At 40.6% G+C, this 19,007-nt stretch overlaps 1 protein-coding gene across 3 annotated transcripts; it reads left to right on the top strand.

Moving 5' to 3' along the window:
* The first annotated feature begins 980 nt into the window (after positions 1-980).
* myh7ba (myosin, heavy chain 7B, cardiac muscle, beta a) lies at positions 981-18,493 on the top strand. 3 transcript variants are annotated; one of them, XM_087801542.1, is made up of 44 exons: positions 981-1,008; positions 1,185-1,322; positions 1,501-1,604; positions 2,197-2,340; positions 2,411-2,567; positions 2,628-2,655; positions 2,795-2,891; positions 3,333-3,353; positions 3,413-3,505; positions 3,580-3,643; positions 3,859-3,957; positions 4,040-4,143; positions 4,205-4,343; positions 4,401-4,519; positions 4,861-5,010; positions 5,127-5,297; positions 5,359-5,538; positions 5,612-5,744; positions 5,817-5,890; positions 6,135-6,222; positions 6,290-6,407; positions 6,537-6,660; positions 6,778-6,914; positions 8,221-8,476; positions 8,544-8,786; positions 8,851-9,027; positions 9,087-9,232; positions 9,301-9,391; positions 9,461-9,850; positions 9,915-10,041; positions 10,718-10,836; positions 10,894-11,090; positions 11,164-11,347; positions 11,405-11,570; positions 11,632-11,756; positions 11,813-11,928; positions 11,997-12,189; positions 12,381-12,584; positions 12,638-12,763; positions 17,056-17,226; positions 17,872-17,976; positions 18,051-18,146; positions 18,203-18,331; positions 18,387-18,493. In XM_087801542.1, the coding sequence occupies exons 2-44, from the start codon at positions 1,226-1,228 to the stop codon at positions 18,393-18,395; spliced, it is 5,811 nt and encodes a 1,936-aa protein (XP_087657668.1). In that variant the 5' UTR covers positions 981-1,008; positions 1,185-1,225; the 3' UTR covers positions 18,396-18,493. The 3 variants fall into 3 exon arrangements, with proteins under 3 accessions (XP_087657668.1, XP_087657667.1, XP_087657669.1); XM_087801541.1 differs by having other exon boundaries at positions 3,330-3,353; XM_087801543.1 differs by lacking the exons at positions 981-1,008; positions 1,185-1,322; positions 1,501-1,604; positions 2,197-2,340; positions 2,795-2,891 and having other exon boundaries at positions 2,510-2,567; positions 3,330-3,353.
* Positions 18,494-19,007: the final 514 nt, after the last annotated feature.

Here is a 19,007-nt window from a genome sequence, read left to right as displayed (position 1 = left end):
CTGTCACTCTGCTCTCATACCGACCTCTCGCCTGTTCTGAAGGTCAGAGTCAGTGGAGCCAGAGAGAGGCTCGTGCAAAAATGTCATGACCAAAATCTTTCTGGAGAATATGACACACATATTCCTGGTTATTCCTGGGCCATCGTGGCGGAAGAAAGTCGTAAAAAATAGGGCCCGCGGAATTTTATTTTTGGATTTAAAACCCTGAATATCTTCAATATTTACATATCTCAGAGTTCCTCGGCTCGGACAGAACCTTCGAAATAAGAACAAGGGTTTCTCGTCTCATGTTCGGTGCAAAATAAATCAAACTTTGAAGACCTTGTCATGAAGAAAAGCACAGAAACCTTGTCATCTTAACTCACACAGACATGGATGACGTTGATACACAAATAAAAACTCCCAACATCAACAACGACGATGAAAAGCAAGAACGTCAGTAAATAAAACATGAGTTCACAGAGTATTTCTGCAGCATAGACGATAAGAGTAATTCTGTCTTGATATAAATGATTTTGTTTCTTGCTCATTGGAAAACACTTGTATCTGGAGTGTAATGACACTAGTGTGTGTATAAGAAGCAGAGTTTCCACCTGATGCCATCATGTCTCTATTAATATATTGTTGTGTATTAATAATAGCACATTACAAGCTGCACTGGAATCATCTCCACAAACATGTTTCTCTCAGAACGGAAAAGTATTTCTCTTTATTTCACCTGCAAACTAACTCTTATACACACAAGTGTGTGTGTGTGTGTGTGTGTGTGTGTAGAGCCTCCAGAAATAGCCCTGGTGTGTTTAGCAATGACAAAAACGTAGCTTTCCTTTTGTGTCAATTGAGACGAGGCTCAGCACCAATGGCGGCGGCGGGAGGTGGACTGTATGCTAATGAGGGACAAATGTCCACGCGCCGTGACCTTGAGAGTCTCGCTATAAAGTCTCTTCATCCACGCACGAGAACATTCGCTGTGGGTTCCTGTCTGTGGAGAACTTTTGCCTCTTTTCGGTAGGTGTTGAGGAACTACACCTGCTTTTTTTTAAACTACTTTCATTGAGACTTCTTTATAGTTTCGTTCTTTTTAAAATAAATATAAATATTAAATGTTGATATTAAAGCTAAACATTTCTCATTTTTTTTCGATAATTATTGGATAAAAAGTTGAATCTTTCTCACCGACGCAGCGCCGCCATCTTTGGAGCCGTTGGCGGTTGTTTTGACGATCATGTCGCGCTTTGACATGTCGGAGTTCATGGACGCCGCGTCGTTCCTGCGCAAGAGTGACCTGGAGCTGCTGGAGGCTCACACCGTGGCCTTCGACGGTAGGACCTCCTTCACCTGCTGGACTCCCTGTTGAAACTCTCTTTACTCGCTTCAATAACTAGATCTACAACATCAGTGCATGAGTGAACAAGTATCTCAAAGATGAATTAAATAATTAAAAATGGTTGATTAATGTTAAAGTTAATTTAAAAGATGAATATTTACGTGTTCCTTCAGGGAAGAAACGAGCCTGGATCCCTGACGAGAAGGAGGCGTACATCGAGGTGGAAGTGAGGGAACTGAGCGGAGACAAAGTCACTGTGGAGACCAAAGATGGAAGAGTAGGTTTCATTTTATTTTTAATCTTCTATCACTGTGTTGAAGATACTGTTTAAATAGTTAATCTATTAGAAAGTTCTGCATGTTTATGTGTCGATTCCTGCGCTTAAATGTAAATTAAAATGTATTTATTTTTTAGATAAGACACATATTATTAATTATTAAGTTCATAAGTTCAATCGTACATCGATATGAGAAAAAATAAAACACGTTAAAAATAAAGGTGCAGGATGAATAGACTGTAATACAGTTAAAAACAGTAGGTAGTAAAATCCAAATATTAAATATGTAGAATAAAGAAAGCAGAATATCAAATGATATAGCAAATGTATTATTTAATTAAGAATTTATGAAATAATATTTGTTAAACAGTAGTTAATTTTTTTTATATATACATATAATTACCGTTATTCAATTCAAAGTACAGAAATAAGTATTAAAAGAGGAAAATTAAAAAGTCCAAAATACTTTTTTTTATTTGTGATGTATCACCAAGAACAGAATAAGTTTTACATGGTTTTTATTCGGCATCAAAAATGAACCTTAGCTCAAGTAAATGATGCCTGAATGTCTAACGTTGTTCTGTGTCCACAGTGTCTGACCGTGAAGGACAACGACGTCCAGCAGATGAATCCTCCGAAGTACGACATGATCGAGGACATGGCGATGTTGACTCACCTCAACGAAGCGTCCGTTCTCTTCAACCTGCGGCGACGCTACGCCAAGTGGATGATCTACGTGAGTCGGTGTCAGTACGAGAACCTCCTTCTTGAGGAGTCTGTTTTCATCTGAACCCCTGTCGCCTCAGACCTACTCCGGCCTCTTCTGTGTGACCGTCAACCCTTACAAATGGCTGCCGGTCTACACGGCGCCCGTGGTCGCGGCGTACAGAGGGAAGCGTCGCTCTGAGGCGCCGCCGCACATTTACTCCATCGCTGACAACGCCTACAACCACATGCTGCAGAGTAAGTCTTGACAATAATCCTGGACCAGAAATACTTGAACAAAGTCATTTTCCTCCTCAGATCGTGAGAATCAGTCCATGTTAATCACGTAAGTGTCAGAATAAAAATGATTATATTCATGACACACAAGTCTTCACATGAAAATCCCCTTTTTTCTTTTTTTTATTCTTGACATTTTGTGTAATGATTATATTTTCTCAATTTTACTTTCATATTCTTCACACTAGCGGAGAATCCGGTGCTGGCAAAACTGTCAACACGAAACGTGTCATTCAGTATTTTGCCATTGTGGCAGCTCTTGGGGAAACCTCTGCTAAGAAGGCAGTAAGGCCGACATGGCAACCCACATTTTTGTCCCCCTCCTTTTCTCCAGCTTTTGTTTTTTCCGTTTTTTTTTCTACATCATTTTGTCCTTAAAACCCTCGATCGTTTTTCTCCCTCAATCCTTTCCTCCCTGTTGAACGGGTGAATGTGAGAACGGTTCAAGTGTCTGAGCTTCACCCTCGTGTTTTTCCCTCCGTCCTTCTTGCCTTTTTGAATCATTTTTATTTTTCATTTTTCATATGCTGTCTTTTTTTTTTTCATCCCAAATGTTGATATTTTTGGATTTTTCCCTGTTGTTTGAAACTCATTTTGATCCCCTGCTTCCTCAAAACATCATCTTTTTAAAAGTAGTCCATTGTTTTTTTTAACCATCTTCCCTTACCTGAGATCATCCAACAGGAAACGCTCTCAAGCTCTCTCTCTCGCTTCCTTCCACAGCAGGGACCAGCCACTAAATCAGGGGTGAGTTGAAAACTCTCCACGATGTTAAAACCTGGATCCTGACGATCTTCTCTCTTCAGGGGACCCTTGAGGACCAAATCATCGAAGCCAACCCAGCTATGGAGGCGTTTGGAAATGCCAAAACTTTGAGGAACGACAACTCATCGCGTTTCGTAAGAACATATTCGTACGACGAGTCAAACCACTTTGTTATTGAAATGTTTTGGGTTTTTTTTTTTTCTAACAGGGGAAGTTCATCAGGATTCACTTCGGACCGTCTGGCAAACTAGCATCGTCTGACATCGACATATGTACGTTTTTCTTTTGTTTCAACTAAAGTTTTTGTTTAATATATATATATATATATATATATATATATATATATTATAAACAATTGCAAATAACTTTCACTTGATTATTTGAACAGAATAATGTTGTCAAAGTGTATTACAAGCTAAATTAAATATTGTTTGTTTTAAAAATGACATCTTTGTTAAAGTCTTTGTGTGATTTTTTTTCTCTTCAGACCTTCTGGAAAAATCCAGAGTGATATTCCAGCAGCCCGGAGAGAGAAGTTACCACATCTACTATCAGATCATGTCGCAGAAGAAACCAGAACTTCTGGGTCAGTGATTAAATAGTTTTTGGCTTGTTGTTGCATTTTAAGCGATAGATTTTTTTTTCACTTTGTCTTCTGTTTGTTTCAGACATGCTGCTGGTTTCCTCGAACCCCTACGACTATCACTTCTGCTCCCAGGGCGTGACCACGGTGGAGAACATGGATGATGGTCAGGAGCTGATGGCGACTGACGTAAGAGCTGCCGTTTTATTTTTGTTATCTTGGATATCTAAAGTTCTGTTGCTCCCCACAGCATGCCATGGACATTCTGGGGTTCATGCCAGAAGAGAAGTACGGCTGCTATAAAATAGTCGGAGCCATCATGCACTTCGGCAACATGAAGTTCAAACAGAAGCAGCGCGAGGAGCAGGCCGAGGCCGACGGCACTGAAAGTAAGTTTGTGTGAAGAACGAAGATCAAAACGTGTTCCACTGACTGGTTCTCTGCAGGTGCTGACAAGGCCTCTTACCTGATGGGGGTCAGTTCAGCTGATCTCATCAAGGGTCTGTTGCACCCCCGAGTGAAAGTGGGGAACGAGTATGTGGTGAAGGGACAGAGTGTTGAACAGGTAATATGTTTCACTTCAATGCTTTTACATTCATATCCAATAGTAAAAAGGGATCTATGGTGGACACATGATTTAAAAATGACATTTGAATTGAAACAAGTGAAAAATAAAGTAATGTCACGACATAATAATGAACGTTCTTTATTCCCATTATGTCACATTTTAACTGGGAAATGTATACAAACTAAGCTATATTCATTTAAAACTAAACAAAATGATGCTATTCTCAATATAAAAAAAGCCATTTTCGTTATCTGAAAACAAATAAGTGTTTTTTTCTTCGACTCAAATCCCTTCATTCACCTCGACCTCTGCTGTGTCTGGATGTGATATTTGTGTAGGTGACCTTTTCTGTCGGCGCTCTGGCCAAATCCATCTATGACCGCATGTTCAAGTGGCTCGTGGGTCGAATTAACCGGACGCTGTACACCTCGCTGCCTCGCCAGTACTTCATAGGAGTCCTGGACATCGCTGGCTTTGAAATCTTTGATGTAAGATTTTTGCAGATCAGTTTAGATCAACTTTATTGATCCCTCTGGAGACATCCTGACGGGAATTCTTTTAGATAAATGTGGTTCAACTTCTAACAGTTTTTCTCTGTTTGCAGCTCAACAGTTTCGAGCAGCTGTGCATCAACTTCACAAATGAAAAACTGCAACAGTTTTTCAACCATCACATGTTCATTCTGGAGCAGGAAGAGTACAAGAAGGAAGGCATCGAGTGGACCTTCATCGACTTTGGCTTGGACCTTCAAGCCTGCATTGATCTCATAGAGAAGGTTCGTTTCCTCCTAATCTTTTAAGGGAATGTATTAATTGAAGTTAACTTATCTTCTACAGCCAATGGGCATCATGTCCATCCTCGAAGAGGAGTGCATGTTCCCAAAAGCCACTGACCAAAGCTTCAAAGCCAAGATGTTTGACAATCACATTGGCAAGTCGCCAAATTTCCAAAAGCCGAGGCCGGACAAGAAGCGCAAATACGAGGCTCACTTCGAGCTGGTGCACTACGCTGGAGTGGTATGAACAGACCCGTCAGAGTCGAGACAACCTGATCAATGCAAACATTCATCATCGCTTTCCTGCTCGACAGGTTCCGTACAATATCTTCGGCTGGTTGGATAAAAACAAAGACCCGCTCAACGAGACTGTGGTGTTGTGTTTCCGAAAGTCTCCCAACAAGCTGCTCGCATCTCTGTATGAAAACTATGTGGGATCAGATTCAGGTAACATCAGATCAGAACAACAAATCAACCTGGAGGTTCTGTCACTTGATGACCGGAAACGTTTCTCCACAGGCGAGCAGAAGACCGGAGGAAAGGAGAAGAGGAAGAAGGCGGCGTCCTTCCAGACGGTGTCGCAGCTTCACAAGGTGAGATTGACAGTGAAGTGTTGAACTGTAACCACTTCTAGGATCAGCTGTGAACACGGGGATGGAGGCAGTTAAGACTTGCAGTGATGTTTAGGGCACTGATCACATGAACATCACTTTAAGTCTGTGCTGGCTCCTCTCATCTTTCAACGCTTCGTCGTGAGAACATGACTTCAACGTTTATTTATTCAATTCAAATCGTCAAACACTTCAAATAATTCCTGTGAAAATTGAACGTTTTTAGGAGAATCTGAACAAGCTGATGACAAACCTGCGCAGCACTCAGCCTCACTTCGTTCGCTGCATCATTCCAAACGAGACCAAGACTCCAGGTAACCATCGTTCATCAGCTTCTTCTGTTCAGCTTCCGATCAGGTGTGACACAGATTCTGTTTCTAGGGATCATGGATCCGTTCTTGGTGCTTCATCAGTTGCGCTGCAACGGCGTGCTGGAGGGCATCAGGATCTGCAGGAAGGGCTTCCCCAACAGGGTGATCTACGCTGAGTTTAAACAGCGGTGAGAAAACTTCATGATTGTATTTATTTTCTTGTCCACAGTTTAACTTGATTAAAAAACCTTTGAATATTTTCATTTTATTAGCTTAACACTTCTTTTTTTAAATGATTTCTTCTGGTCCTGATGCAGTTACCGCATCCTGAACCCAAAGGCAATACCCGAGGACACGTTTGTGGACAGCAGGAAAGCTTCAGAGACGCTTCTGTGCTCACTCGACATCGACCACACCCAATATAAGTTTGGACACACAAAGGTACCAGACGGCAATCTGCGTTTTTTTCTATTTGATGAACTGAAACCTCACTTGAGTGTGTCTGATAAAGATTCGAGGCCATATCCAACAGTCTTTGTTTCTGCTTCACTGTTGCAGGTCTTCTTTAAAGCGGGTCTGCTGGGTCAACTAGAAGAACTGCGGGACGAGCGTCTCGCTGTAGTGCTGACACAGTTTCAGGCCATTGCCCGCGGCAGGATCGTGAGGAGAGAGCTTGAGATGATGAACCGCAGAAGGTGCTTATCTTTCCTGAAGTGTCTGTATCGTCTGTTCCTGCCTTGCGTCGCACGAGTCTGTGAACAAGAACGTTCACCTCTGAGAACCGACAGACGAGCAAGTTTCAAGACCAGTCAGTACACCTCAGTTGTGACGCGTCACTCGCAGGTTGCAGAATGTCCGGCATGCAAGGGCAGGGTCGGCGGCGTGTGTGAGGCGTGTGCTTGCCCTTGTGCAGCGACCTGGCATGTGTGTGGCCCTGCTCTTGTGTGGATCCTGTGCCATTCTCTCTGCTCGTTCGCTAAATTAAACAATGCTGACGTGTCCTCGGTTCAGGGTGGCAACATGTGTCAAGCGTCAGCTGCTCTGGCCCTAAAAATACAACTGCCCTCGCCCTCCTTGGATGCCCGATGGACCCCTTTTGTCCGCGACGCCCGCACTTCTATGTGTGCGCATTGATGGGATGTGTGGAGGATGAAGGGGGGGGGGGTTTAAAGCCTGCTGTCGGACATAGGCCTTTGGTTTCTAAATAAACACAGACGCTCACCTTTGAGGGGCGCCAGTGTCGAGTCATTTCAAAAATGCAATCACCCCCCCCCCTCACAGCCGCCTCAGTCAATGTCGGCCTCTGAACGCCGACAGGCGGACCAATCAGCCGTGAGTCCATATTTAGTGGCGTGAAAAGCCGTCCTGGTGAGACTAAATCAAATGGGGACCCAATTTGGTTGCGGTCATGAGCCCACGGGAAGCTGAGTTAGAGAAGCGGTGTTTGGTTTCACATCTCAGCCCAGGCTTTGATTGACACGACAGTCTTTGACTGTCAGAATCCACCTCCAAGGGCAAATTTGATTTAAAGATGTTCCGGACATTATTACATAACCGTATCAAGTAGTACAAGAAGATTGAAAACTTGATAAAGATTGTGTACAGTCAGCCAGAAACATGTACTCAAGTGGGGGGTTCTTAGTAGATTCAGTATATAGACCACGGGTTGTCAATTAATTTTCCTAAGGGGTCACATTGTCTACTGTGACAGTTGAGAGCGTCACTCAAAATGAAAGAAGAAATGCAGAAAATGTTTGGAAAACTTATTAAAAAATTAAAAAAATTAAATATTAATAAATAGAACAAAATGTACAAAATAAAAACATTTCAACATTACTTCATCATAATTTTTACATCTTGATACCTGCTTCATGAGGTCACATGGTCAGGCATTAATAAGTCTCTTCTTCTTTGGTACGATTGATCCGTGTGTAGAACTCCCTGACAGAAGTGATGGTTTCGTTCATCTCGTCATATAAATATGACTTTATTCTCTCAAAGGGAGGCTCTGATGATTATCCAGTGGAACATCCGCGCCTTCAATACCGTCAAACACTGGCCCTGGATGAAGATCTTCTTCAGAATCAAGCCCCTGCTGAGAAGCGCCGCCACCGAAAAAGAGCTGGCGGCTCTGAAGGAGGAGATGGCCAAACTGAAGGAAGCATTCGAGAAGTCGGAGGTAAAGCGCAAAGAGCTGGAGGAGCGACAGGTCAGTCTGACCCAGGAGAAGAACGACCTCTCACTCCAGCTGCAGGCGGTACGTCATCATCGCAGGTGTTTAGAACATGACAAATCAGCACCTTAACCTTCCATTGCCGATTTAGGAGCAAGACAATCTGTTAGACGCTGAAGATCGCTGCGACCTTCTCATCAAGACCAAGATCCAGCTTGAAGCAAAGGTGAAAGAATTGACCGAGAGGCTTGAGGATGAAGAGGAGGTCAGCGCCAACGTGCTGGCCAAGAAGCGCAAGCTGGAGGACGAGTGTGCCGAGCTGAAGAAGGACATCGATGATCTGGAGATCACTCTGGCTAAAGTGGAGAAGGAGAAGCACGCCACTGAGAACAAGGTGAGTCACAGACACCAGAGAGCTCAGAGGAATGAATGTGTCTAAACTCATGGTCCGTCTGCAGGTAAAGAACCTGATCGAGGAGATGGCGGCTCTGGACGAAAGCATCCTGAAGGTGACCAAAGAGAAGAAGGCGCTCCAGGAGGCTCACCAGCAGACTCTGGACGACCTGCAGGCGGAGGAAGACAAAGTCAACTCCCTGACCAAAGCCAAGACAAAGCTGGAGCAGCAAGTCGACGACGTAAGTTGTTGTTTCTCTTTTCAAAAGTCACTTCAGTGAAACGTCCACTTGATCATCAGCTGGAAGGATCGCTGGAGCAAGAGAAGAAGCTGCGCATGGACCTGGAACGGGTCAGACGTAAGCTGGAGGGAGACCTCAAGCTCTCCATGGAGTCAGTGATGGACCTGGAGAACGACAAGCAGCAGATCGAGGAGCGGCTAAAAAAGTGAGACAGAAAAAATGTTTTAAAGCAATTTTTTGGGATTTTTATTAATATTAAAAATCTAATTCAAGAAAAGACTTTGAGATGAATCAAATGAACGCAAAGATCGAGGATGAGCAGGCCCTGGTGAACCAGCTGCAGAAGAAGATCAAGGAGTTACAGGTAAAAACTTGATATTTAAGTGTAAAGATACTTTCTTACACCCTTAGATTAATGTTCTTCCTCCCTCAGGCTCGTACGGAGGAGCTGGAAGAGGAGCTGGAGGCCGACCGGGCCTGCAGGGCCAAAGTGGAGAAGCAGCGCAGCGACGTGGCTCGAGAGCTGGAGGACCTGAGCGAGCGTCTGGAGGAGGCCGGAGGAGCGACGTCCGCTCAGATCGAGATGAACAAGAAACGAGAGTCGGAGTTCCTCAAGCTGCGGCGAGACCTGGAGGAGGCGATGCTCCACCACGAGGCCACCACGGCGGGCTTACGGAAGAAGCACGCAGACAGCGTGGCGGAGCTGAGCGAGCAGATCGACAGTCTGATGCGAGTCAAGCAGAAGCTGGAGAAGGAGCGGAGCGAGGCCAAGATGGAGGTGGACGACCTGGCCTCCACCGTGGAGCAGCTCTCCAAGGGGAAGGTAGGAGGACGGTCAGAACCAAAGCTACATTCTGGAAGCTTCAGCTGAGACGTCTGTGCCACAGACCGGCTCGGAGAAGATGTGTCGTCACTATGAAGACCAGATGAACGAGGCTAAAGCCAAAGTGGAGGAGCTTCAGCGGCAGCTCAACGACACCAGCACCCAGAGAGCCCGAGTCCAGGCCGAGAGTTGTAAGATCATCATAAACATGTCTGGCGTTATTTAACCCAGTCAACAGGTTTAATAGTATAACTCCCAGAGGCTCTGTAGTGTAACTCCGAGAGGTATTATGTAGTTTAATTGTGTTTTGTTCTGTAGTTCAAGCGCTTTGTGACCCTGGTCTGGTCAAAGCAATTATTTACAATATTATATTCCAAAGGCTCAAAGGTTTCGTAGTATTAATCTTTGGGGTTTTGTTGTACAGCATCACTTTGTGAGGCTTTGTAGTATTACCCAGGGAGGGTTCGTAGTATTATTCCCCAAGTTTTAGTAGCATTACTCCAAAGGTTTCCTAGTATTACGCCACAAGGTTTCATAGTATTACTCCAGAATGTTTTGTAGAACCATATATCTCCGCGAGGTTCTGAAGTATTTCACTGCGAAGCTCTGTAGTATAACTCGGCAAGACTTCATAATATTCGTGTGGTTTTTAGTACAGTATTACTCGACAAGGCTCCATTGCATTACTCTGTAAGGGTTTGAAGTATTACTCCATGAGTACTACGGTGTGACACCAGTTGAGAGAAATGCTGATGAAGATTTTATCAGTCGCTCAGAAAAACCAAATGTTTTTATTCTAAAAGTTATTCTTTGAAAGTGTGTTTTAGTCTGAAATATACGGTAATAACACGTTTCCGCTCCATCCAGCCGAACTGAGCCGTAAGCTCGAGGAGAAGGAGTCCATGGTGTCGCAGCTCCAGCGGAGCAAGATGTCTTTCGCCCAGAATGTGGAGGAATTGAAGAAGCAGCTGGAGGAGGAGAACAAGGTCAGGCGGAGGTCGACCTCTTTTCCAGAGCTTCAATAACTCAAGTTCTCCAAACAGGCCAAGAGCGCCCTCGCTAATGCGCTGCAGTCCTCGCGACACGACTGCGACCTCCTCAGGGAGCAGTACGACGAGGAGCTGGAGGCCAAGTCTGAGCTGCAGAGAGCTCTGTCCAAGGCCAACGTGGAGGTGGCTCAGTGGAGGACCAAGTACGAAACTGACGCCATCCAGAGAACCGAGGAGCTGGAAGAAGCCAAGTCAGTGAAGATGAAATGAGACGTCAGCGTCTTAGCAGAGGTGAAAGATCTAAGGACCGTCTGTGACTCTCAGGAAGAAGCTGGTGGTTCGTCTGCAGGAGGCCGAGGAGACGGTGGAGGTCTCCAACGCCAAGTGCTCCTCGCTAGAGAAGACCAAACACCGTCTGCAGACCGAGATTGAAGATCTGGTCATCGACCTGGAGCGCTCCAATGCTGCGGCCGCCGTCCTGGACAAGAAGCAACGCAACTTTGATAAGGTAGGTCCACCAGTGGTCTCTGCCTGAGAAGGTCACGTGACCAGACGATGCCTTCAGGTGCTGGCCGAGTGGAAGCAGAAGCACGAGGAGTGTCAGATGGAGCTGGAGAGCTCTCAGAAGGAGTCTCGAGGTCTGAGCACGGAACTGTTCAAGCTGAAGAACTCGTACGAGGAGACTCTGGATCATCTGGAGTCTCTGAAGAAGGAGAACAAGAACCTTCAAGGTAGACATGGAAGAAGAAACACCTGTCGTGGCAGGTTGAAGACAAAACCTTCTTGTTGCAGAGGAGATCCTGGACCTCTCGGATCAGATCAGTCAGGGATCCAAGACCATCCAGGAGCTGGAGAAGATGAAGAAGGACCTGGATCTGGAGAAGAGTGAGATCCAGGCGGCGCTGGAGGAAGCCGAGGTGAGACGTCATGTGACGATGCTGAGGGACTCGAGCTCACCTGCAGCTGCTCTCAGGGAACTCTGGAGCACGAAGAGAGCAAAACCCTGAGGATCCAGCTGGAGCTGAACCAGATCAAGGCGGACGTGGACCGCAAGTTGGCGGAGAAGGACGAAGAGATCGACAACCTTCGGTCAGACCCTGGTTTTATCCCTCGTCAAACCAAGACTCGTCGTCCTGAAGTTCTTCTTTCTGCTTCAGACGGAACCACCAGAGGACGCTGGAGTCCATGCAGACCAACCTGGACGCCGAGGCCAAGTCTCGCAACGAGGCGGTGCGTCTGAAGAAGAAGATGGAGGGAGACCTGAACGAGATGGAGGTGCAGCTGGGACACGCCAACAGACAGGCGGCCGAGTCCCAGAAGCTCCTGAGGAACCTGCAGATACAGATCAAGGTCAGGGTCAAGAGTTCTGCAGTGACACTGTTCTACCTGTGGAGGGCGCCAGAAACATGTCTTCTCAAATTTGTAACATTTACTTTCAATCGTAACAAACGTGTGTGAAGTTGAACCAGTTGAGAATCACAGAAGATCAACATCTAACTTGACCCGTGAGAAGGTTCTGATGTGGTCGTGGTCGTCTGCAGGACATCCAGATGGAGCTGGACGAGACCCTGCACAAGAACGAGGAGCTGAAGGAGCAGGTGGCGCTGACGGATCGTCGCAACAACCTGCTGTCGTCGGAGGTGGAGGAGCTCCGGGTCCTGCTGGAGCAGAACGATCGCGCTCGGAAGCTGGCGGAGCACGAGCTGCTGGAGTCCACGGAGAGAGTCAACCTTCTGCACGCTCAGGTACCTGCAGCTCCCAGCACACCTGGACCGAGACTCAAGCTCCGCCTCCTCAGAACACCGGGCTCGTCAACCAGAAGAAGAAGCTGGAGAGCGACGTGTCCTCGCTGTCCGGAGAAGTGGAAGACGCCGTGCAGGAATGTAGGAACGCCGACGAGAAAGCCAGGAAGGCCATCACAGATGTAAGAGTTACTTTGACATTAGTTACTTTAGTTAGTTTAGTTACATTCGTTTATATTTCTTACACTAGTTAAATTACTTACAGTAGTTACTTTATTTACATTATTTACACAACTTACACTAGTTACATTAGTTACATTACTTAACATTAGTTACATTACTTACATTAGTTACATTACTTAACATTAGTTACATTACTTACATTAGTTACATTAGTTACATTACTTAACATTACTTACATTAGTTACATTAGTTACATTAGTTACATTACTTAACATTACTTACATTAGTTACATTAGTTTACATTAGTTTACATTAGTTTACATTAGTTTACATTACTTACATTAGTTTACATTACTTAACATTAGTTTACATTACTTAACATTAGTTACATTACTTACATTAGTTTACATTACTTAACATTACTTACATTAGTTTACATTACTTACATTAGTTTACATTACTTAACATTACTTACATTACTTATATTAGTTTACATTACTTAACATTACTTACATTAGTTTACATTACTTAACATTAGTTACATTACTTACATTAGTTTACATTACTTAACATTACTTACATTAGTTTACATTACTTACATTAGTTTACATTACTTAACATTAGTTACATTACTTATATTAGTTTACATTACTTAACATTAGTTACATTACTTACATTAGTTTACATTACTTACATTAGTTTACATTACTTAACATTAGTTTACATTACTTACATTAGTTTACATGACTTAACATTAGTTACATTACTTAACATTAGTTTACATTACTTACATTAGTTTACATTACTTAACATTAGTTTACATTACTTACATTAGTTTACATTACTTAACATTAGTTACATTACTTAACATTAGTTTACATTACTTACATTAGTTTACATTACTTACATTACTTACATTACTTACATTAGTTTACATTACTTAACATTACTTAACATTAGTTTACATTACTTACATTAGTTTACATTACTTAACATTACTTAACATTAGTTTACATTACTTAACATTAGTTTACATTACTTAACATTAGTTACATTAGTTACATTAGTTTACATTACTTAGATTAGTTTACATTACTTAACATTAGTTACATTACTTACATTAGTTACATTACTTACATTAGTTTACATTACTTAACATTAGTTACATTAGTTTACATTACTTAACATTAGTTACATTAGTTACATTAGTTTACATTACTTACATTAGTTTACATTACTTAACATTAGTTACATTAGTTTACATTACTTACATTAGTTACATTACTTACATTAGTTTACATTACTTACATTAGTTTACATTACTTAACATTAGTTACATTACTTACATTAGTTTACATTACTTAACATTACTTAACATTACTTAACATTAATTACATTAGTTTACATTACTTAACATTAGTTTACATTACTTACATTAGTTTACATTACTTAACATTAGTTTACATTACTTACATTAGTTTACATTACTTAACATTAGTTACATTAGTTTACATTACTTAACATTAGTTACATTACTTAACATTAGTTTACATTACTTAACATTAGTTTACATTACTTACATTAGTTTACATTACTTACATTAGTTACATTAGTTTACATTACTTACATTACTTAACATTAGTTTACATTACTTAACATTAGTTTACATTACTTAACATTAGTTTACATTACTTACATTAGTTTACATTACTTAACATTACTTAACATTAGTTTACATTACTTAACATTAGTTTACATTACTTAACATTAGTTACATTAGTTACATTAGTTTACATTACTTACATTAGTTTACATTACTTAACATTACTTACATTAGTTTACATTACTTAACATTAGTTACATTACTTACATTAGTTTACATTACTTACATTAGTTTACATTACTTAACATTAGTTTACATTACTTACATTAGTTTACATGACTTAACATTAGTTACATTACTTAACATTAGTTTACATTACTTACATTAGTTTACATTACTTAACATTAGTTTACATTACTTACATTAGTTTACATTACTTAACATTAGTTACATTACTTAACATTAGTTTACATTACTTACATTAGTTTACATTACTTACATTACTTACATTACTTACATTACTTACATTAGTTTACATTACTTAACATTACTTAACATTAGTTTACATTACTTACATTAGTTTACATTACTTAACATTACTTAACATTAGTTTACATTACTTAACATTAGTTTACATTACTTAACATTAGTTACATTAGTTACATTAGTTTACATTACTTACATTAGTTTACATTACTTAGATTAGTTTACATTACTTAACATTAGTTTACATTACTTACATTAGTTACATTACTTACATTAGTTACATTACTTACATTAGTTTACATTACTTACATTAGTTTACATTACTTAACATTAGTTACATTAGTTTACATTACTTAACATTAGTTACATTAGTTACATTAGTTTACATTACTTACATTAGTTTACATTACTTAACATTAGTTACATTAGTTTACATTACTTACATTACTTACATTACTTACATTAGTTTACATTACTTACATTAGTTTACATTACTTAACATTAGTTACATTACTTACATTAGTTTACATTAGTTTACATTACTTAACATTAGTTTACATTACTTACATTAGTTTACATTACTTACATTAGTTTACATTACTTACATTAGTTACATTAGTTTACATTACTTACATTACTTAACATTAGTTTACATTACTTAACATTAGTTTACATTACTTACATTAGTTTACATTACTTAACATTAGTTTACATTACTTAACATTAGTTACATTAGTTACATTAGTTTACATTACTTACATTAGTTTACATTACTTAGATTAGTTTACATTACTTAACATTAGTTACATTACTTAACATTAGTTACATTACTTACATTAGTTTAGATTACTTAACATTAGTTTACATTACTTACATTAGTTTACATTACTTACATTAGTTACATTACTTACATTAGTTTACATTACTTAACATTAGTTTACATTACTTACATTACTTAACATTAGTTACATTAGTTTACATTACTTAACATTAGTTACATTAGTTACATTAGTTTACATTACTTACATTAGTTTACATTACTTAACATTAGTTACATTAGTTTACATTACTTACATTAGTTACATTACTTACATTAGTTTACATTACTTACATTAGTTTACATTACTTAACATTAGTTACATTACTTACATTAGTTTACATTACTTAACATTACTTAACATTAGTTTACATTACTTACATTAGTTTACATTACTTAACATTACTTAACATTAGTTTACATTACTTACATTAGTTTACATTACTTAACATTAGTTTACATTACTTACATTAGTTTACATTACTTAACATTAGTTACATAACTTACATTAGTTTACATTACTTAACATTAGTTTACATTACTTACATTAGTTACATTACTTACATTAGTTTACATTACTTAACATTAGTTTACATTACTTACATTAGTTTACATTAGTTTACATTACTTACATTAGTTTACATTACTTAACATTAGTTACATAACTTACATTACTTAACATTAGTTTACATTACTTACATTAGTTTACATTACTTACATTAGTTACATTACTTACATTAGTTTACATTACTTACATTAGTTTACATTACTTAACATTAGTTTACATTACTTACATTAGTTTACATTACTTAACATTAGTTTACATTACTTACATTAGTTTACATTACTTAACATTAGTTACATAACTTACATTAGTTTACATTACTTAACATTAGTTTACATTACTTACATTAGTTTACATTACTTACATTAGTTACATTACTTACATTAGTTTACATTACTTAACATTACTTAACATTACTTAACATTAGTTTACATTACTTACATTAGTTACATTACTTACATTAGTTAACATTACTTACATTAGTTTACATTACTTACATTAGTTTACATTAGTTACATTACTTACATTAGTAACGGAATTACTTAAATAATTTAATTCAATAATTACTACATTAAATATTAAAAAAAACAAAAAACAATAATAATAATTTGAAAAGTAAAATTCAATCATGAACTTTTAATAAAATCGTTTACATTTAGTTTTTTGGTCATTAAAATGTAAAAAGTCAATATTATATTTTATTTATTTATTGAATTCAAAATGTATTCAATTCTAAAATAAGAAGAAAAAAGAAAAAATCAAAACTTCAAAGTTCATCAACCATGAATGTTCTGATGATGATCTTCACTCGTGTCCTCAGGCGGCCATGATGGCCGAGGAGCTGAAGAAGGAGCAGGACACGAGCGCTCACCTGGAGAGGATGAAGAAGAACATGGAACAAACCATCAAAGACCTGCAGATGCGTCTGGACGAGGCGGAGCAGATCGCCCTGAAGGGAGGCAAGAAGCAGGTCCAGAAGCTGGAGGCCAGGGTGAGAACAGAACCGGGTCAGATGTGAAGGTCACTACCTGCAGGTCCTGATGTGAAGGTCACGACCTGCAGGTCCTGATGTGAAGGTCACGACCTGCAGGTCCTGATGTGAAGGTCACGACCTGCAGGTCCTGATGTGAAGGTCACGACCTGCAGGTGATGTGAAGGTCACGTCCTGCAGGTTCAGATGTGAAGGTCACGACCTGCAGGTCCTGATGTAAAGGTCACGACCTGCAGGTTCAGATGTGAAGGTCACGACCTGCAGGTCCTGATGTGAAGGTCACGACCTGCAGGTGATGTGAAGGTCACGTCCTGCAGGTTCAGATGTGAAGGTCACGACCTGCAGGTCCTGATGTAAAGGTCATGAACCTGCAGGTTCAGATGTGTTGGTCACGACCTGCAGGTCCTGATGTGAGGGTCATGTCCTGCAGGTCCTGATGTGAGGGTCACGACCTGCAGGTCCTGATGTGAGGTCACGACCTGCAGGTCCTGATGTGAGGGTCACGACCTGCAGGTTCAGATATGAAGGTCACAACCTGCAGGTTCAGATATGAAGGTCACAACCTGCAGGTCCAGATATGCAGGTCCAGATGTGGAGCTAAAGGTCACGACCTTCAGATGTGAAGGACACATGTTTCTCTGGCAGGTCAAAGAGCTGGAGAACGAGATGGACACGGAGCAGAAGAAGAGTCAGGACTACCAGAAGGGGCTTCGGAAGTACGAGAGACGGATCAAAGAACTGACTTACCAGGTGATCACATGACCGGGGCCTCGTGTCAAGAGGTCACAGAGGTCAAAGGCTGACGTGACCTTTGTCGTCTGCAGGCTGAAGAAGACAAGAAGAACCTGCTGCGTCTGCAGGAGCTCATCGACAAGCTGCAGGCCAAGGTCAAGAGCTACAAGAGACAAGCGGAGGAAGCGGTGAGACACTCGAGCGCCTCTTCACCTCAGCAGCCATGACCTTACGACCTCTGCAGGAGGAGCAGTCCAACGCCAACCTGGTCAAGTATCGCAAGATCCAGCACGAGCTGGACGACGCGGAGGAACGAGCCGAGACCGCGGAGTCGCAGGTCAACAAGATCCGGGTCAGAACCCGCGACGGGAAGGTGAGAAGGTGAGACGCGACTCGCTCTGATGTCGCTAACGAACGTCTCTGTCCAGCACGAGTGAAGGAGGGACACACGGGGCGAAGCCGCCGCTGCAACAGCTGCACGACCCCGAGATGGAAGCACTTCCTGTTTCGTTTGAATAAACACTTGATCCACGTTTGTTTCTTTGATCTTTTCAAGTGAAGAACAACTTGAACTTTGAACCTCAGGGTCGAAGAACTCGAAGATTTTAAAAACTTAATAACGAGTCGAGTCTCGAAACAAAAACAAAACTAAACGAAAGAAAAATTTGTTTTACACAAAAGTTTCAGTAAAATATGTTGAAACGACCTGCAGGTCGTGACCTTCACATCTGAAGGTCGTGACCCTTAGCTCCACATCTGGACCTTCATATCTGGACCTGCAGGTCGTGACCTTCACATCAGGACCTGCAGGTTGTGACCTTCACATCTGAAGGTCGTGACCCTTAGCTCCACATCTGGACCTTCATATCTGGACCTGCAGGTCATGACCTTCACATCGATAAATTTGTTTTATGAAAAAAACGTGATCGCGTCTCGAGAATAATTTGATTAAAAGATTTTAAGAGAATTTATTTAAAAAAAAGATAAGTTTGTAAAGCAAATAAACTGAAAATACATAAAACATTTAAACTAGTTTAAAACACAAGTTT

The sequence above is a fragment of the Callionymus lyra genome, chromosome 10 (assembly GCF_982586985.1).
Source record: "Callionymus lyra chromosome 10, fCalLyr1.hap1.1, whole genome shotgun sequence".
Lineage (NCBI taxonomy): Eukaryota > Metazoa > Chordata > Actinopteri > Syngnathiformes > Callionymidae > Callionymus > Callionymus lyra.
The sequence above is the reverse complement of the archived record's forward strand: the minus strand, read 5'-3'. Positions and strand labels throughout refer to the sequence as shown.